Here is a 21682-nt window from a genome sequence, read left to right on the forward strand (position 1 = left end):
TTACTTCGGGGATTTTGTTTAATTTCGATAATCGAGAACTAACAATTTCGGAAGATTTAGGCCCAACATAGTTTTGTGTCCTTTTGCTTTTAGAGTGCTACACTGTTTATGGACTCGTTTTATACGGTATGTAAACTGGACTTCTGGACTTCTTGTGGATTGTTTTAAAGGGAAAGCATGGATAAATACTGAAATTCATTATACTGACAATTGGCTCTAGTGGTTTGTTTTCCAAGCAGTCTATTAAATTGATGCATTCATTGATGTACTGAAATAGCCTAAAGTTTGTTATCGGAAAAAGAATAATAGCGCGCCTAAAGGCTTTGCAATGATAATTGTTAATACTTAATAGAACTAGCAAAACTGGTGGGCTTTTAGAATTGCCAAAGGTGTATAGCTCTCGCCAGTGTAATGAACTTATTTACATCGACATCTCAGCACAAAGCTTCGTATATAACATAGACAGACATTCAAGGAGTTATGATTAATATCTAAGCTAAACAACCGGTGGCTGTAGTTTAGTGGTGAGAATTCTACGTTGTGGCCGTAGAGACCTGGGCTCGAATCCCAGCAGCCACATATATATTTTTTCCACTCCATTTAGTTTTCATACTACCCAGTGGCTTCAGTGCTCACCAGCATAGCGTTTTCATACCCAGTTGCTTCAGTGCTCACCAGCATAGCATAGTGAATGCATGGTGTCTCTAGTTTGTATATTCCATTTTGTTTTTAGTATATCATTAAAAATTTAAAACACCTTTCAAAAGCCTTCTTCCGTATATATATATATATATATATAAAAGGGCTTCTTCTATTAAAATTTCTACGAATAATGTCGCTGAAGTTTTGGGTTGGGCGTGCCTCTATGGCATCATTCCACTTTTCACAAGAGAAACAGATAGGGGTGGAATTCGGGCGGATTGGGTTGGGGTGAGGTATAACCCGAGTTCAATCCGAGTTTCAAATGTTTCAACCCGAGCCTAATACCATACCCTAGTCGGTCTTTAAATTTTTAACCCAAACCCTAACCTGACCAATTCAGGTTGGGTCGGGTTATGTCAAGTTGGTCAAACTTTTCAGATTTTTTTGGAATTATGAGGTAAAAAAAACCGAAATTGATATCTTCTAATGAAATAAAAGAGATTTGACTATTTGAAAGGAAAAGTAGCTTTGTTGATTATATTATTCTCTCGAAAATAGAGATTTTCAACTTTACTTTTTATAAAAATAGAATGAATGAAATATATAAGTACATACTAGCCATGCAGCCCGACCTGTGGTCGGGCACTCGGGCCTGCTATTTTAAAACTTATTATACATGGGCCTGTTAATTTTCAGGCTAAAGTATTTTGGTTGATGTACTTCCTGCAAAAGCGCATTTGTATAATAAACATGCGGTAACAATTTACCGTCAGTTGTTTGACACTTCGAGTTATTCAGAATTTCAGACATAAAGTGGGGCCAAATGCATCTTTTTATTATAAGAGGGTCACTTTTTATGTGCTTAATGCATAAGCCCTGAATAGGTGGTAACATTTTCTATTTTATTCTGTTGGATCACTAGATATAACCCGTGCCGACAGCACGATTGGTTATGAGGTGCTTATTATGTTGTTTGTGGCACTGAATGTAACTCTACCGCATTCAGTATACAACGTTTTACCATGACTATATCCCAATCATTTTATTGATTTTATGCAAACCTTTTCTCAACCAAATGGGAATTGGGGACATTCCCTGGATACTTTTTTGGTTAATACATGTTGATAAGTATATTCTTCTAACAGTAGTACTACACACCAAAACTCAAAGATGATAAGGAATTGAAGGAGTTCTTTGAGAAGAGCATGTACCTCTATTATAACCAAATTAGAACATCATCCCCGCCCGACTTTAAAGAAGCTTTAACATTCATGGTTTTTTTCGTAAGCTTTAAGAAATTTGTCTTGAAACTCACTTAATGGGCTTACACTTCATGGGCACTTCTTCATGCAAGAAAGGACTCAAACCAAAACCCATTGAAGCCCTTCCACGGAATTAAGGTGTTGGCAACTATTTAATAGCCCCTTAATTTTGTTAATAAGATTCATCAAATTCATTCATTATATACTTAAATTTGGTATTGAAGAGAACCTTCAAAGCTTTTCGACACCCACATTGGAACATATTAACCGGTCTTTAAATTTGGTTGGAGTTGGCGGTGCATGGCAAGTTGAAGTTATCTCGACCCGATGGGCTTTTTGAGGGACATCTTCCGACCCATTCTCATGGCTTTCGGTTAGGAAGAGGGCGTTTGCATAAATAGGTAAATCAAGTTCATGCTTTAGATTCTTGAATCTAAGGTCTTTGTTAATTCACGATCTACGATCTATCTTGTAAAAACCTGTAAAGGTGTTCCCCAGGTAGTACCCAATTCCTAAGCATATACAATGCAAATATTTGAAATGACAAAAATTTGTTCATTAAAAGTTGCACAGTTTGCACATACTTTTTCTTTGTTGAGTGTTCAAGTATTTCACGATGGTCAAGGAGAATAGTTATTTTTTCGACAACTAACGTCAAGGAGGATAGTAACATAGATCTACTGCGTCTTTATTCCAGTTGACATGAGACTCATTTCAAGAAAATCTCACACTTAGTATTCTAATTCTCCCACATTTGAAGTCATGTAGGTGTCACTTTATGTATTTTCTTGGCACATTTCGCTGCATGCCGCATTAGATGTTACATCCACCATATGTACGTGTTGGTATCTTTGAGGTAATTTTCAAGACATTCATCAATCTTCTATTGACCTTGAATCTGGAAGGTAAGCTTCTCGAATAGAAAATATGCATTCATTGCAGTTGAGGAATTAAGTAACATTGCTAAATCGAAGAGGTCAAGAGTTCAGATTATTACCATTAGAAGTGGTTTTGATCTAGCACTGCACTTCACAGTAACTGCACATCTCCTTGCAATTAGCTTAGGGTGCGTTCTTTCTTCTTTTAAAATTTTGAAATATGAAACATTGGAAGTGATTTCGAACTTACACTTGATCTAGCACTACACTTCACAGTAACGGAACATCTCCTTGTAATTAGCTTAGAGTGCGTTGTTCTTTCTTCTTCCAACTTTTTTAAATTTGAAACACATCTTAGCACTTTTCTTCTCAGTGGATTCATGAGCGCCAACATAGTTGTTGATTAGCTCCCAATAGTCTCTGAAAAGCCGACAAATTTAGTTGGTTATTTTCGGAGTTATCCCATTGTTCAATACAAATGACCACTCTAAACACAATCTATGGATTTCAAAAATTGCATATATCAACCACTTCATATGTGATGAAAGAGGGCCGCAGTAGGCACAACACAAACCATAATTGTAAAAGAAATGTTTCATTACTCCATTGGTAATAGATGTCTCGTTACTCATTTTGCATTAAGCAATATATGAGAATCATCAAAGATCCAAAGAAAGGACCGATGTACCAATCAATAATCCTAAAAACACAGGCAACACTAACTATAGCAGATTACAACGGTTGAAAAATAATTTAGCACTTTTAAAGGTTTGACTCCCTTCGAGACTTGATAATCCATCTATAATGCTTCAACGACTCGCTGAAATTAAAATATGGGCAGTCAATAACCCCAACCCTTTGTTTGTTAAGTTAAAGCTGAATCTCCCAGTTAGAGAAGGCCATGGGATTCTCTACCCATTGTTGAACATCCCCTAATATTCTCTACCCATTGTTGAACATCTACCCCCTAGTAAATCTCAAAGTACTAACTGTTTAGGCTAAAGAAGTTGTCACGGTTTTACACCTTACTTATGCTTATATCCAATATCTCAAGTTCACATAGTAAGCAAGGGATAAAGGGATCAACAATTTCTAATCCATATAGGGCCACCGAACAGGGTTTCAGAATAAACTTGAATATTGTATGAGTGAAACATTCTAAACGACAATTCTACTCGTCCAATAATGTCATTTGTATTAGTAAGTATGCAAGATTTCAAAGTATCTGAAAATACTTGACTAATACTGTCACGCCCCGAGACCCAACACCCATCCCGAGGACGTGGAATGAATCTCGAGGCAGACACCTATCCCGATTCTACCGAAATTTCGGCAGAGTTTTCTTTGTTTGATCGACATTCGTAAACCCTAAAACCTGTCATAAACCTGTCATAACCTGTCATAAACCAGGAAATCCTAACTACAACCTTCCAACAACCATATATATACAAACCAACCTTCTAAACAACATCAAATCCCATCCACCAACTATGTAAGTGTATCTGCTACTTAAATACATCAAATATTACATCAAAATGGCCTAGCTCACCATATATAATACCAAATGAACTAGCCTCTTACTATACAACCAAAAGAAAAGAGCTATGCTCATTATATACAGTAAAAGAATAACCTAGCTTATCTCTATACAGCCCAAAATATAAACTTGACTCTTTCTCTCGTCAAGCATAAGGGAATCCTCCCAAATCCCCATAACCCTCATCGCTAGGGTTAGGAAAAGCCTCCTCCGAAACGGCTCGTCTGAAATGTTAAGTAGGATGAGCAAACAACTATGCCGATAGAAAACGCACATAACCAATACATATTCTACTTATAGAAATCATTTGAAACATGCAGGTTTTTATAATACGAATCAAAATATCGTGACTATATACATACATCACTAGCTAGCATAAATCATATCGGCATGCTTCTTTAATATTCAAATATATCTTTCACAACCATCATACAACTATTGTGGCGGCGATCCTATTAGAATGGTGAGGTCGACGGTACTTCGGCCCGATCCGCGGGCAATCTCGGTTCGATGCTTCCCGGTGTGAACCATGCACCGGGTTGTTTTCCGATTTTACCGGCGGGAGATGAAATGCCGTTGTTGTGTTCGTATTACACAAAAAATCCCCAAAGCTTTTAGGGCTCGGGTGGCCTGTGACCACGACCCCCATACGGGCTGTCACCTAACTTACGGTGGTCAACCGTTCGACGACTGCAGACTGCTCAGGATCCTAACACACATCCAGGAGTGGACTAAACTCTCACTCCTCGCGTCTAAAACCCTCATCGAGGTAACATGTAACCCCACACAAGCTAATCACCATACAAATATTGACACGTCTGAAGCATGGTTATCTAGAAAAGTGGAAAAGGAATTCCCGGACTACATCCGGTGATGCATCCCTTTAAAGGTGGCCCACCACCTCGAAAGGTGTACACCGCTTGGAATCCTAGAGCTGAACCTGCCGTCTCCGAAATCGCGACAACAGGTTCCTTCTTTTTATAGGATTCTCGGTTCCTTTTCTAAATCCGCCGTGATAAACATAGTAATATCTATATATATATACTTTCAGATTACCGATTGTTTTCAAATACTCTAGTTACATATCTAGTTTTTCTTTTTAAAAGCTGTTGATTATATAGGTATGAGTTCACGGATTTCCCGAATCGAGTAGAACAACCTATGACTCCCAAACGGGCGGTCATAGTAAATAACAACCGATGATTCCCAAACGGCGAATCATCGTAAAATAACTTCTGACCATCCCGGAACAATCCGAACCTCGCACCTAGTTACAAACAACCGGGTAATCCTTACCCGCATTACAAAATCCATCTCTCTGTCTCCTTACTGAGACAAGAGACGCGAACTTTTCCCAAAACCAGTTTTTCACTTTTAACCAGAAAACAATCCCTCGCTACCCCCGATTTTACAGAAAACTCATTTCACACGAAAGCTATATATATATATATATATATATAGTTTATAGCGAGGAAATACAATGCAAAACATGAATATCATATATACATGCATGGTTGATACACAACTATCTATTTCCTAGTTAAACAATTCAAATCATGCATGAAAATAAGCAGGCTATATACTGGTATGTAGGTTCCTACCTGAGCAAGCTCCGTTCTCTTCAAGCCCACTTAATCAAATTCACTCGAGATCACTCCTATAACATCAGATGTATACGTCGGTCGTTAGAGTTTATCAAACTAACGAGAAAATTCTTATCTACGAACATTGAAAAGAATCTCGACGCTAAGGATTTGGTTTTGTAGATAGCATCAAAACCCAATTCTTCTCAACGTTAAAATTTTGTTTTCGGTTAAATTTCCATCTAACTACCGTTAACAGAGTTACAGGCCATTTCTGGCACTGTTACTCTGATAGGGCTCTGTAATCATTTACTGCCACTGTAGAACCGCACGTCAACGCCAATCATATCTATCAATCTTACTAACTATTACGATTTTTTTTTTTTTTTTTTTCCGAACTCCAACTACAACAAATTCCACTCTTCAATTCACATTTAATCCAATAATACTAAGTGGGTGTTCTTTCTCACTCACTCGATACTCGCCGTGATCTTAAACAAGTGTGAACTATCATCAATGCTCTAAAACAAATTGAATATTTAAAATTCTTACCTAGTCAGCAACCAAAATCGCTCCTAGCTTGCTGCTCCACCGATATCGCAGCTCTCCTTCTCCAAACCGAGCTACTGCCGAAGTATACAACCCCCAACTCAATTAATTCCATCAATACCTCACAAGTTATCGATATCGAGTTTAAATTATTTGATGGGGGCAAATTAAACTCACCCGGCAGCGGCGGTACGACGAAATTCACTGACCTTTCGCGAATCCCGACGCAAATCCAAGAATTTTCGGCTGATTTCGTTAAGCCATTCCTCTCCAAATAGCTACTGTCGAGTTATACAACCCCCCATTCAATATCTCTCATCAAATACAACCTCAAGCTATTAAATTCGAATCTAAACATTAATTTGAAACGAATTTAACTTACCTTACGCGAAAATACGACGCCAATTCCAATATTTTTTTGAATCCCCACGCTTGATTGAGTGTTGTTAGTGATTGGGTGTTTAAATTTTTGGGGTTGAATCACTGAATTTGGGGAAGAAGGGAGTTTCTCTCTCCTAGGGTTTTAGTAACGAATTGGGGAAGAAGAGAATGGTTTCGCGATTTTTGGTTTGGCCGATTTTTTCCTATTTCGCGATTTTCGTTTTTTTTTTCTATTTGGGGCCGATATATTTAGGCCCAAGCCCAATACATTAAGCTTAAGGTCCTAATTAACGCTAACCCCCACTAATTCGACTTAGCGTCTTGATTATTATTTTTTTTTTTGGCCCATCCCGCTAAATTTAATCTTCTATATTCTATCTCACCGCATGCTATAATGATGACCCAATCATGCGTGTAAACTCGCAACTTCGTGCAAGCCCATACCTTGAAAAAAACCGCTAACCGCCATTTTTGGTCAAATTTTCGCCTATGGTCGCTTACCTAACGTGACTTATGAGTCGGAGTTAAGTTTCATCCAGTTACGTACGTTTGAAAAATAAACCCGACGACCAATTAACATAAATGACCCTAGATTTGATATGAAATTTACACAAATACCCTTAATAATAATTCAGGACTTTACAAATACAATGCAAGAATGCTTCCTAGAGTCGAGTATCTTCATCTCTTAGACCACTTTCAATGGACATTGAAGATCAATTTGTGCAAGGAACTTACAGTAATAAAAAATATTATAGATGAATAGCTTACTGCAAAAAGCAAGTATAAAATTTGGGATCACTGAAATCAAACACATATTATGCATTTATGCACACTGAATTCAACACGCTCTATTAAACAATTCTTTAGCAACAACACTTGGTTCCACCAAATTATGCCCTCTTACCTATTCACACCACTTGAACACAACATGAAAAAGATCAAACCTCTTTGGTGCGCATTCCGCAAAAACTACTTTTATATCCTTCTTTTTTTGGTTGGGGTGGTGATATTTTTTTTTGGGGGGGGGGAGGCTAGTCTCACTGAAATACTATTGTACCTTGGTTTACACTATCCTTGCTAGAAGAAACAATCAATAAACCATTTCCAATTTAAACAACTCAAAATACAAACACATTAACTCTTAAATGGCTAATTCACAATTTCCTACCAACATCAACAAAAAATAAATAAAATAAAATAAAATAAAAAAATAAAAAAATAGAGAAAAATGATCAAATATAGTAATAGATTCAACAAATAAAGTAACACTTGGATTTCTTAACAACAATTTTTTAGTAAGCATCATTTTAATTAAATCATCCAATGGAAGTATACGAAAGAAACAATACCTTAATTTGAATTTCAATCCAACGATGAGGGAAATGAAGAAAATGTACATGTTTTCCTCATGGCTTGATCATTTCCCGCATCCTGGCTTGAAGTACGTTGCCTTCTAATTCAATGCCCTTTCACTTTTGCAAATTTATTGGTTTGTTTTTAATGGAGAACAGAAGGTAGTTACAAACTTGCAATATACCTTAATACCTATCAAAAAACAAAAGGAATAAAAGGTTTAGTATGGATAGGCAGGCAACAATTAGGAAGTATGCATAAAACCTTTCTTTGGGAATAAATAAAAAATTAAAATCGACAACAATAAGAAGATATATAATTGCTGAAAATCCAATAAGAAAACGGGTTTTAGAAGCCCACACGGGTATGAAACATCTTGACATCCTTACACAAATATCAATGAAAAGTACATGTTAGGCATATTGTACAACACAAAATAGAGCACTTCTTCACCTCACATGCCCTTATTAGATATAAGGCTTAGGCAATCCCTAGATCTGAGAATCGGGTTTTGCTCCGCTTTTGGGAACATGGCGTTCTCAGAGGGCGTATAGGGTTGGTCGCCCTTCTGGGGTTTTGACCCGCAGTTGCTTATGAGAATGCCTCTATTTTGAGCCCAAAGAATTCTTTTTCTCAAACTAAAATGAGCATAAATACCAAAAAGAGCCCAAAGAATTCTATTTTTGTGTTGTACAATGCGCTATTAACATGTACTTTTCATTGATATTTGTATAAAAGAATCTTAGGCATTACATATAAATGTCATAATAGAAATCTAACTGAAATCGTAGTCAGTTATTGGTAGAGGAGAATTCTATATGTGGTCATTAGTCATTATATATAAATGTCATAACAAAAATATCTAACTGAAATCATAATCGTTATTGGTAGAAGAGATTGAAGGCAATGGAATCTTTAGTTCTTGATATCTTGCAATGAAGGACCCAAGAGGGCCAATAAGTTGTCAAACCTTCACGAAGGACTGGGAATGAGACTTCATTAGTGGGTCCACTATAAGTCAAATTTGTTTATTGCAATTAGCATTTATGAAAACACACTCTCAATTATATCTTCAATCGACATTTCCGCAAACAAATGGGGAGTGCTTAAATTCTTGAAGGTTAAGAATACATAAGATTTTATTTTTTATAGAAAAATAGTATCCACACATGATTCTGGGAAAGAAAGGATGCTTTAAAACATATGCTTTAAACAGTAGAGAAGTTACAAATAACGTTGTATGCTTTAAACACCATTTATTTTCTTCAACACATTAAGCGTTACAAACCACTAAAGTCGGTAGAGAAATTGCATACTAATCAAATTAACTCTTATTGAATGGGAAAGGAAAACGGAGAGCAACTATCGGAAGGAAATAATCAGTGGTGCTCTAACTCTCAATAAGTATGCGAGAGGAAAAAGATGAGTAACCGATGTGTACTAATTAATTGGGTGTCTATTAATTTTTGGTGAAGTAAAAGGAAATTGGCTAAAATTAACCTCTATGAACTAAAATTTTTGGGTGTCTACCAACATAATGCACTAAAATTAACCTTTATGTAGAGGATATGAGACAAAAGTGTTCTAAATCTGCTACCCCTCTCGCCCTCTTTTTGTTAAAAAAAAATAGCAGCTCAGAATCACTTTCAAAAGAGAAAGGATTTGAAAAGATAGAAATCAGTGGCGTCAATACTTCAACATGCACAAACTAAACAAACAAATAAATTGGGATGCATGCTGAAATTGTTTAGGTGCTCAAATGAGATTGAAGACAATTACTCACAACAGAAAGTATCCCAAAATGGTATCGAAGATGCAAAGCAACCTCAAAATTTAGAACACAACGGGAAACAACAACCCAAAAAGGAACTTTGCATAGAAAATTTAGTAAAACAAATCGTAAACATATAAAAAAAACCGTGTGCATCACTGAATTGGCCTAAAGAAGTAAAAGAAAAAACTAAAGAATGGAAATCAAAATGGGTAACTTACATGAGATGAAGTACCTAGAAACCTGGATTTTGCAGGTCGAGAAACACCCCCACATTAAATGAACACAATAAATTTCCCAAAGTCTAGCATGGAATTTCACCATCCCGAAATTCATATACCGTGCCTTCCCCGAAGCAGTAAATTTCTTTAAACCATTGGCTGCACACGCATTACACTCCAAGACATAATCTTCTATCATAACCAATATATAATCTTGGTCAATTTATCAAACCGCATTACCTCCATCATCTTTTAGGTTCTTCAAGTTTTAAAATGTTGACCATAAGGAAAACTAATGGATTAGAAGTGTGAACAACCTCTAACTTTGTAAATAAGCCAAGATAGGCCTCCCAAAAATAGCAATGAAATGCTTATAAATAGTCATGCTAGGTATACTCAGATTGGTGGCTTGGCATCAATTAAATCAATACAAATTTGTAATAATGTTCTGGGTTCATGTAATGATCATGAATCACTCTGCCATACCACTATAAGTGCAACTTTCTCATCCCGGCCGGTACAATCATCTTCTATTTATGTCTTTTCTATTTATGCCCGTCCATTCAAAAATAAATCCTGAAAGAAACTAAAGGATCTGAATAAGGTGTACCTTTGTAGTGCCTCCATATTTCTTTTGGAGCCACTATAAGTACACTTTTTCTTCCCGGGCATTACAATCATCTTCTATTTATGTATTTCTATTTATGCCCTTCAATTCAAAAACAAATCCGAAAGAAAACTAAAGGATCCGAATAATGTAATGTTTTACACCCTTTCACTGAGTGAATGCTTACAATGTATAGTGGAGGAGGATGCATTAGGTTGTATTTATGATTGATTTTATTAATATAGTTTGGGGGTAGCTGGTCTTAACCCTTTTAATTACTTCCAAAAAAAAATGGTCCAAATAAGGTGTAGCTTTGTAGTGCCTCCATATTTCATTTGGAGCCAGCAATAGACACTCTACTATGTTGTGAAATTTTTTAAAGTACCATACCAGTGTAAAGGGATGGGAACAGAAACAACAAACACAACAAGTGAAAACTTCAAAACAAAAGACAAATAGCCAAGACATAAAACACAAACAAACTTAAACTTTTAAATGTTTTAAATGTTGTTACATGCATATATAGCAGCTAAGAACCAACATTGTATCTAGACATGGCATGCAACACCACATATGAATTTATTAAGGAAGAAAAAGGAAATGTACCTAGCTAGAGTATGGTTCTCGTGGTTTTAATATTTTTCCTCATCCTTAGAAATAATCCATTGAGAACCAACATTGTATCTTTCTTGACTTTTAATGGCATCTTGTTCCAAAATAAATTAAATTAGGCAAAATACTAAGACTAAGAACACCAATTTTCATAAACCTGAATAGACGACACCATGTAAATAAGATGTTTGTATTTTATTTTGAAATTGGAACCTCAATTTGATTGCATTTTTTTTACGTAAAATGTGTTGGATTGGAAAAACCTTGATGCCAGAAATGGATAGAGAGTTTTACCTAAGTTAGTAAAAGTCATGTTTAACTCTATTGATAAATTTTGGTAGTGGAGCAACGTAAGGTAACAATCACCGGTGCTCTAATGGGTGTACTAATAGTGTCTTGATTAATCCAATCAATTTTGGTGAAGAAAAAGGAAACTTCGGAGGTAGTAATTGGGGAGAGGATACGCCATTGGATGCAAGTCCGTTTGAGTCTATTAGATGCCCAAGCCTACAAACCCGCCTTTAATAACGTTTTAATGTGTTAACTCACAACCCGATTACATTTAATCAATTAAACCCAATAGTTAAGAATTATTTTATGTTTTTATTCCAACTTTAATGAATTGAAAATCTGTTAAATCATGAACAATTCACTTGAATTAATAAATATGCAATCTATTAGGCCAATAAAAATATAGGTATGTATGTATATATGGATCGGCCAAAGATGGACATTTGCAACTTCAAGTAGCAAGAAACAATAGAAAAGAGGTTTGTTATTGATCTAGTCTATAAACATTATACATACGGCGACTGAGCAAAATAGTTCAAGTGTAATTGATCTCGACAACAACATAGTTCAAGCCCGATTGTGAAATTTTGTGCATAGTAACATATTTGTCTTTCAAGCTTCCTGATTGAAAATCATTGAACTCGTAAAACATAATAAGAGGAATTGCATAAGCTACTAAAACCCAACTACTAAGAATAGAAACTTGGAGCAGAACCAATTCAAAGCATCTTTGGTAGGAAAATTAATCCAACAGCAGGAAGTGGAAACCATGTTTAATCCCAAAATTAAATTAGTCGAATACTTGAGATAGATCAAACACAGTACCTGCCATCGAAGGTGTGGAGTGAAGCATTTAGATGAACAAAGAAGTCGATGGTGCATGATTTTTTGAGGTGGGTTTTGATAGTGGTAAGCTATCAAGAGAGAAAGAGAGGGTTTTGATAGTGGTAACGTTTGGGGTTGATGGTCATTGCGAGTATTGGGGATCAAGCCCACTTTTAAAGCAAAACGGCAATTAATACAACACAAAAAACGTTTTCATTTTTCATAGGGAAGCCAACTCTTCAAAACCAAGCCGATCCACTGAATTAGTATTTATTTTTATTTTTTGGTAATCCTTGGCATTTATTTAACCCCACTTTTGAAGCCTTTAGCAGTTTAACCCAACTAATTGATCAACTCTCTACTACACTGTAAATTTAGTGGATGCTAAATGGGTTTTTTATTTTAATTTTGGTAACCGAAGCTGAAGTGATTTAATGTCTGATTAAATGTGGGCTATTAGGAAGGTCATGAGGTGTTTCAAAATTAAATGCATTCATTAATTTATGGTTTCAAAATGCTCTAGATCGTACATCTGCCCCAATCTAACTCAGATCCCCAGACGATCTCGACCACCCTTTGTCTTCCCATTGTGTTTTATTATAATAGATGTTATAAACCTACCAAGATAAAATCTGACGTAATGGAATTACAAAATGAAGCAAGACATATAATATTTCACAAAATCAAAATTACAAAACTTGCACTGAAACATAGTTGAGAGAACAACCATACTTGCTTGTCAACCACAGCGAGCAAACGTTAGCAAATGAGCTGCCTTGTTTGCTTGTTGACCCCTATAACAAATATCAACTTCCTCAAAACCACCCGTTAGCAATTTACACTCTCTTAATAAGTTCTCATAACCAATTCTCCTTAGTGGTAACATGTGCCACCTCAAGCGTATGACCCATATTTCTGCCAAGGAATTAGTAAGATTGCGAAAGTTTTATCTACGCCCTGCACTTTCCAATGCATCTCTCATCCCAACACTGATTCCTACACAATTAGATGTAGCAACAACCATAGTGATAGTTTTTACCGTATCATGTGGTGGGGAAATTCATCTTTTATATATATTGTTTCCTTGCTTCGGCAGGGCAGTCAAGTACGTCCACTGTTTGACAAAGCTATTCCTTAGGCTTAACAATTACCCAATGGTAAACATTATTTGAATGATTTGAACAACATATTTAACACATACCATTTACAAATATTTTGTAGAGAACGTACCCAAGACATTTTCATGACATTTAGTAAACATCATAATGTAGTTCTATCAGTTAAGTTTACCATCCATGATCAAATGATCTATATCCCTAGAACATATAATAAATACAAAACTTAAGATAGTGAAGCAATCTACATAAATTTCTACATACAACGGAAAATAATTGACTGCATAAAAAAAAAAAAAAAAATGCACGGAGACTTTGAAGAGAAAAATGTGTGTATTGAATGTATGTCTAGTTAACTTGTGGTCGTGTTAGTGAGTTGCGAATTACTTTAAGAAACCCTATTTAGTAGTTGGAGCTTAATTACGTCCATGGAAGGCATCAACACTATAACTCATTGAATAAAAGCTAACAAAATATTTATAAATTTTGATATGAGTAAGATACAATACTCATGGTTCAATGAAAATAAAATTCCACTAATCCACAACGCTTGGCTACATGTTGAAGATGGAATCCTGGTATGAAGAGAATTATTTGAACCCAACCAAAGATGTGTGCAATGTTAGATACGCAAGTTGGAGAGTTTGGTTTAATAAAAACAAATATGATCATGCAACAATAAGCACTTGAAAGTCTTAAATGCAACTGCTAACAGTGAAATAGCCAAAGCAATTTGAAAAGCAGGGTATACAACAATCAATACATCTATTTATCTATGAAATAATTTAGAAGTTTGTAAGATATTTACTTCTCAAATTTGAGTTTAGCTATAGACATACCTGGATATCTGCTACAATTCAATCTCCAACCCTTGCCCGATGAATTTTAAAGTATATTGTGTATTTCATGAAAATATATATGGAAAAATTAGTGATAGTGCTACACTGATTACTTAAGCAAATATTCAAAGTACCCGTGATCTTATATTAGTGATTATAAAGAAACCGGAAGTAGCCCAGTTTTTGTCCTTCTCATAATAATGATAAAAAAGAAAAAGAACGCCACCAAATGATTATAAAAAACATGCAAGCAATGTAACAAAGTTAAGAATGACATCTTTTGTTGGAAGAAAAGTCGAGTCATTGCGTTCAAACTAGGGCTGTCAATGGATCGGTTTGGATCAGGTTTTGGAAATTTTGAACCCGAACCGATAAGAAAATTGGGAACCCAAAACCGAACTGAACCGATAATATTACGTTTAATCCAAAACCGAACCGATAAGATATATTGCAAATCGAACCCAAACCGACCCAAATCGAAAATAATAAAATCAATTAAATTTTAAATTAAATTAATTAATTTTAACCACACAATTGATAGACATATACAAAATTAATCATAAATATTACTAAAATGCTATCTTATCGGTTCGGGTTCATATCGGTTCGGTGGAGGGCAAACCCAAAATCAAACCAATATCTTATCGGTTCGGTTCGGTTCGGTTTCGGATTGGTAGAGGGCAAACTAAATTATCAAAACCCAAAGGTTCGGATCGGTTATCGGGTTATCGAAACCCATTGACAACCCTAGTTCAAACAGTCATAAACATTAACCGTATATAGGTTTACGGGCGCTATCTACAAAAATTAAATAACCTAATCCCACCACTATTTCAATTTCTATGCCTATGTCAAGCAACCACCCCACATGCACCTTGAGAAATCAAGTACTACATCTGTTTATTTGAGTTCAAACAGCAATAAGATGAGTTGTCTCAAAATAGTCGATTCATCAAAAATAGAAAAAAAACATATTGAAGAAGAGACGTCCATTATATCATTGGTGTTTCGGTGCACACATAACTAAATAAGAAGTGATTAAACCTTGTTTAATGCAGAATGAACGAATTACCAAAACCTTCTTTTTAATCATAATTATAATACGTACAAAAAAATCAGTTTAATGGATCTTAAAAATCCATAAAATGATTCCTTAGGAAATTCAATACACCCCTTCACAATTAAATGTGTCAAGTGCCAATTGTTTTAATTAATATGTGGGTCATCCTTTTATGCTTCTATAAAGCTAAACTCATAATATTTGATATTACAATCGACTTAATCGAGATATATAGTTAAGTCTGAATGTCAGTATATAACTATATATCAAGCAAATTAAGTAGGTGGAATTTTGATTGGTAAGTGAGAACATCACCACCAAAAAGAAAGTTTTTAGAACTTCGAAGTGTGGATTCCCCTATTCGTTGAGCTCTTTTATCAGCATGCACTGCCGTCCACAGAAAAAGTTCATGTACGTATTCTCCTTACTTTCAACAAACTCGTTCAATTTAGTAGGTCAAAGGATTGTGTTTGAATATTTGAATCTAGTATCCTGCCTAATGCCAATCTACACTGGTTGCCAAGCAAATACAGCATGCATAGTCGATGGTTGGTCTCTAGACATTCGACCTACGACTTCGAGTATCCTCAGCTCATACAACATGACAACATCACATGCTAAGTCCATCATTAATTACTATCATTGGCGACACATGGCGTACAACTTAAGAAGGGAATCATCAAATAAATGGCTGAAATAATATGAAATGAATCCCTAATTCAAAATTTGGACAAAATACTAAACCGACTTAGCTAAATATACAAAAACTTGGCTGAAATTATTTGGATTCAATTATAGAACTCAATTTCTTCAGAAATCCCAAATTAAGAAACGTCAATAACTAACAAAGTTACATTACCTGAAATGGAGGAGACCTTGAAATCTACAGCTGGATTTTTAAGTTTATTCGACTCTTTCTTCTCAATATCAGTATGAATAGAGGCACTGCTCACTATCAAGGTGGGTTTTGAGAAAAAGAGAGTTTTTGAGAGGCCAAAAGGCTTCGGTTTATGTTTCTTTTCTTTTTTTCTTTTTAATTACTTAATTACCCCCCAACGTACTATTCAAATATGGGCGTATATTTGGTTTTTTATTTCCTAAGCATGTGAAAAGATTAAAAAGTTTTTTTTATAAATTGCTAAACACACTAATAATGAGGCTAACTTGGTAAACAACATAGTAATTATTTTTTAAGTGAAGACTTTTTTAAAAACTTTGCTGACGTGGCTCACTATGAACATCCTGGAAGAACCGATATTAATATAGGGAGGATATGCACATGGGCTCTGGTTTTTAGGTTTTTTGATACTTTAATCTAAGCCCAATACAAAACTGAGTTGGATTTTGATTTTACAAAACCAAGCCCAAGCCCAAACCCGGACCACAGATCTGATATGTTTACCCCGGACCAACCGATTTTAATTCATCGGGCTTGACTACAATTTCGACTTTCACGTAGGGAGTTCAGCGTCACCCAATAAGTTCAGTATAGCAATCTATTGGGCTAGTCTATTGAAGGGCCATTAAATCAGTGCAACTCATTAAAATTGGGTTGCATATAAGCAACTCTCAGTAACTATATAACCCCAAATAGAACAATCTATTCAACTCTTGTAGACTGAAGGCGGTTGGTTGCAAACTTCCAAATTCCAATGAAGAAACAATTTGGAGGAGAAAGATAAGGAAAAAAACAGGCAGCATCTAAAAACTCCAACTCAGAAAAACTTGAGAGAGAGGCAAAGAATGGCAACGTTTCTTTGTCTCTCAACGCCACCTACTTCAACTTCAATACTAATTCTTCCATCTTCTTCGGCCAAATGTTTTCTCAATTTTAAACCGTTGGTTATATCTAGAAGGAGTCATGTTGTTCGTATGGCTCCAGAAGAAGAAAAGATGACTCGAAGATCCCCTCTCGATTTCCCCATTGTAAGTTTATCACCTTAATTTCAATTTTTTTTTGTATTGTAGAGTGATTGAATTGATTGAAATTAGTAATGGGGTTTTTGTGAAATGAATAAAGTTTGAATCTTTTTTGTGAGTTTTTGAAAAAATTGAGCAAGTAATTGGTAATAAGCATGTGTTTTTAGAAGAAGCTAAATATTTTGACTTGTGACTGTTCAAGGACACAATTGAGATGAGTGTTAAAGTTATTGAAGTTACACTTGACAATTGTCAGCTTTGGAAGTTGTTATCGTTACCTGATATGCACTTCCAAGTAATCGTAAAATGACCAAGCTAAGCGCATCATTGCCAAGTCGTGAGGAGTTGATGGGTCAATAAGAAACTTAACTAACTTGGCTGTATTCAAAACTAAACTTTGCAGTCAAACGTGCACCTAGGCCTGATTTGGCTCATTGTCTAGACTCTAGACTCACCCCTACATCTCACCTCTAATGCAACTTAGTGTCACTCGTCCGGGTGCCTAGTGTTGCATAGGCTCTTCTAATCAAAATCATGCATGGGAACATATATATAACCGTAAGAAACATAAGAGCTTTAATACTTAGATGTTGTACAGTATATAGTCTACAATGTAGAAAATCCATGGCTCTTTGAATAAAGGTGCTTCATTGAAGATTGTTGGCAGGTAGCACAACTGGTCCAGGCTTGGGTTTGCTCCCCAGTGGTCACTAATTCGATTCCCCTCAAGGCCACTGGTGAGGCAGTACCCAGTCAAATTTCCAACCACGGCCCTGGGATTAGTTGAGGTGCGCGTAAGCTGGCCTGGACACTAAAAAGCATACAAAGCAATCTAGTTGCATTAGAATGGCTATCCTTATAATAATAGTCTCCTCTCCAAGCATGTTGTAAGGCTAATAAGTGTCAAAGGATCTGTGTAGAAAATGAGTGAATCAATCTTATGAACTTTCCTCGTTATCTCTGACAATACTTTGAATGCTAGTTATGCTGAAGGAGACCTCGTAATTGGTATGGCTGGATTCAGCATAATATAAGAGCCTTTCTTGTGCCTAACATAAGTATAATTTTGTTGGAATGTCTCTTTTTCCTCTATCGAATATTTTATAAAAAAATGTCTGCAGGAAGTATTCTTTGTGAGATTGCTCCTTTGTGTTGCTATTTTTTTATTTTTGGTAATCAATTTGATGTAGCTGTAACTTGGCTAAGAATACCCGAAATGTCAGGAAATTCACTCAGAATGAAGAATATAAGTCTCAAGTGATTGACTTTTACTAATTTTGTACTTGGCAGGAGTGGGAGCGGCCTAGGCCTGGCCGTAGACCTGATATATTCCCCCAGTTTAGCCCAATGAAAACTCCATTGCCGCCTCCATTACCAGCAGATCCTCCTGAAGAAGACGAAGAAGAAGAAGAGAAGAAAGAAGAAGAAGAAGAGGAAGGAGAGGAGGATCCTGAGAAGGAAAATCCTGAGGAGCCGCCTCTAGAGTAATGAGTGATCCAAAAATAGGCATCGAGTCAGCCGCTTTAAAGTCCATACCACCTTCATATTATCAATCAGTCGATGCACAGCTGCTGTTTTGTTGTCCTGAATTTTTGTTGCTGCCAATTGTGAAGGAACCCTTTTTAATGGATAATGTGAGCCTAGTTTAGATTGTAACTGTATGCAAACCCAAATTTTCAGTTTCGCCTGAGTAGCTACACTTTGGTTTATATGTTTCTGGTTTCTCTTGGTAAATGGCCATTGGAAGATAGCAATTAGATCGTCAGTGAGTCATTATAGACGCTTTAAGTTGCAGAATAAATCCCAAGAGAATAGTTGGAGCCAAACATTTCACTTTACCATTTATCATACATTTGTGATTGTATAATTCCCCGAGTAAGTTTGCAACTTCTGAAGCTCTCCTGTGTGTGTGTGTGTGTGTGTGCAGTAATTCTGTCTGATGGAGAAAAGATGTTTGGTTTGCTCTTCTGCATTTGTGATGTGAAATGATGACTTGCATAGCAATCATACTTTGCATAACAAGGAAAACGCGTATCTAAACCCCCCAAAAGTTTCGCATGTTACACTATGACCATATGCTAGAGGCCTGTAAAGTGATCGTCTTTCAGTGAACAATATAGCATGGTTCTATGGAGTTCGATACGTAACATCACAGTATGCAGCAAAGAATAAAAAGTGATTTTGTTGCTTCATCTTCGTCTATCATTCCGCTGACGGGACAAAGCACCAACTAGTATTTTTGGGTTAACTAGTATTACCCCCAGCCAATTAGGATTTCCCCCCACTACATGGGGAAATTAGGGTCTCCCCCGAGTCCTCCCTTGGGTCCCAACTAGTATTTTTGTTACACAAAAAAATCCCCAACATGGGGACATTACACAAAAAAAAAATCAACTTGGGTCGACCATGTTTTTGTGTATTGGGTACAGTTATGTCGTCCCTACAATAATGACTGGTGAGTTTGTTTGTCAACTATTTCCTACCCGTTTATCTTCTTGGTGAAACAATTCAAATGACTATCTCATGTTGATCCAAAACTACATACAATCTAATTTTGTAGTGGAACATTTGCAACAATAGGGTAAACTGGAAAAAAAAAAAAAAAAAAAAGTCATCCAGCATTAGCTCTAGGTCTCCATGGATTAATCATCAGATCTAATGCTCTAATGCTTTGGGGAGCAATATGATACATTTATGGTTTAATGCAGTGTAATGGTATAATGCAGTGCGTATTGCACATTTGCACCAAGACCAAAGCCAAAACTGTTGAAACCGAGGGTCTTTCTTGAGTTATTTTCTTCAGGATTTCCACAGCTGAGATCAAAGACATCAAACAATATGAGAGAATAAGAGAGTAGACCTAAATCCCTAATGATGTATTATTTCTCAGAGGCAGATGTATGGCACAGAAAAGGCAACGAGGTTATAAAAATACGCATGCAAATATTAAACCACACAGCTTTCTTCTACGTACATGGGAATCTGAAAAGAGTTTCACAGCAGATACATCTAAAATTCAAGGACCCCCATGTTCCAAAAGCTGGTTGTTACCAGATAAGCATGTCATATCAGAGTAAAACAGAGATTCTACCACATACATAATATAAGTAGTATAAGTTTGTTTCATGATTCAGTTGTCGAACACTCATTTCTTCCCACTTTTCTTGAGTCCTGCACCACCAAATGATCCCTTTTGTGATGCCTTGGCCTTCAGCTCCTTCAGTGCCTGCTCACGACAATTAATCAAGTTTACAGGTCAATACGCTTACTCGCTTAGTTCGTTAAGAAGGAGAACAAAAATGTTGCTACTTTACATTACAAACACAAATGCATACCTTTTCTTCATCTTTTTTCTTCTGGAGATTCGCCAAATCAGTCTACAAAACAGAGGGAAAAAAAACTTAACAGAAAGTTCAGAAGGAAATAGCTGCACTACAGATATTCTGCAGAGGGAAATGCAAGTGGACAATACATAGCTGAGAACAAACATGTGAGACTTAAAAAGATTTACCAACATAAATGGCCAAAAAAGATTCCATGTCTAGAGAGTGACATCATTCAGTTGAACCAATAAGACACATGTAGACATACAGATTAGAGAAGTACTCAGCTGCTCATAATTGAAATATATAATTTAAAGATGGAAAGGTGGTAGTTTGAAGATAAGAAGGTGACTGTCCTTCAAAACTGCTTGCTCAAACTTACAAGCTATTGAGTGGCCCCTAGACGTTTTGGTTTGAGCTAGGGGTGGAACTTGGGCGGGTTGGGTCGGGTTGAGGTATAACCCGAGTTTCAAATGCTTCAACCCGAGCCCGGGACCAAACCCTAGTCAGTCCTTAAATTTTCAGCCCTAGCCCGACCAATTTGGATTGGTTTGGGTTATGTTAGGTTGGTCAATTTTTTGGAATTAGGAGGTAAAAAAACACCGCAATTGAAATCTTCTAATGAAATCAAAGAGATTTGATTGTTTGAAAGAGAAACTAACCTTATTGAATACATTATTCTCTCTAAAATAGAGATTCTCAACTTTATTTTTCATAAGAATAGAAAGATTGAAAGATATACGTACATATATGCACACGGGCTCAGGTTTTTCGATTTTTTTATATTCTAACCCGAGCCAAACCCAAAACCGAGTCGGGTTTAGATTTTACAAAACCAACCCCAGACCATGGATCTGACATGTTAGCCCACGACCAACAAAATTCGGGTTTTAGTCCATCGGGCTTGAGC

At 36.1% G+C, this 21682-nt stretch overlaps 1 protein-coding gene, 2 long non-coding RNA genes and 1 other non-coding gene across 4 annotated transcripts; 2 read left to right on the top strand and 2 right to left on the bottom strand.

Moving 5' to 3' along the window:
• Positions 1 to 507: 507 nt before the first annotated feature.
• TRNAH-GUG (transfer RNA histidin (anticodon GUG)) lies at positions 508 to 579 on the top strand. Its single transcript has one exon. It is a non-coding gene; the product is annotated as a tRNA-His (tRNA).
• Positions 580 to 2801: 2222 nt separating this feature from the next.
• On the bottom strand, positions 2802 to 10295 carry LOC147507531 (uncharacterized). Its single transcript, XR_015216198.1, has 3 exons — positions 10181 to 10295; positions 8185 to 8380; positions 2802 to 3202 (listed from the first exon to the last, which is right to left on the bottom strand). It is a non-coding gene; the product is annotated as an uncharacterized LOC147507531 (long non-coding RNA).
• LOC147507532 (uncharacterized) lies at positions 6473 to 6971 on the bottom strand. Its single transcript, XR_015216197.1, has 3 exons — positions 6834 to 6971; positions 6629 to 6732; positions 6473 to 6528 (listed from the first exon to the last, which is right to left on the bottom strand). It is a non-coding gene; the product is annotated as an uncharacterized LOC147507532 (long non-coding RNA).
• Positions 10296 to 17127: 6832 nt separating the features above from the next.
• LOC147507533 (uncharacterized) lies at positions 17128 to 19316 on the top strand. Its single transcript, XM_086600237.1, has 2 exons — positions 17128 to 17455; positions 18740 to 19316. Exons 1-2 carry the CDS (start codon positions 17273 to 17275, stop codon positions 18935 to 18937), a joined length of 381 nt encoding a protein of 126 aa, XP_086456363.1. The 5' UTR covers positions 17128 to 17272; the 3' UTR covers positions 18938 to 19316.
• The last annotated feature ends 2366 nt before the right edge of the window (positions 19317 to 21682 follow it).

This window comes from Coptis chinensis, chromosome 3, assembly GCF_015680905.1.
Source record: "Coptis chinensis isolate HL-2020 chromosome 3, ASM1568090v1, whole genome shotgun sequence".
Classification (NCBI taxonomy): domain Eukaryota; kingdom Viridiplantae; phylum Streptophyta; class Magnoliopsida; order Ranunculales; family Ranunculaceae; genus Coptis; species Coptis chinensis.

Coding starts and splice junctions, on each gene's coding strand:
- LOC147507533 (XM_086600237.1), top strand. CDS start 17,273: ATGGCAACGTTTCTTTGTCTCTCAACGCCACCTACTTCAACTTCAATA. Junction 17,456..18,739: donor CCCCTCTCGATTTCCCCATT/GTAAGTTTATCA, acceptor TGTACTTGGCAG/GAGTGGGAGCGGCCTAGGCC.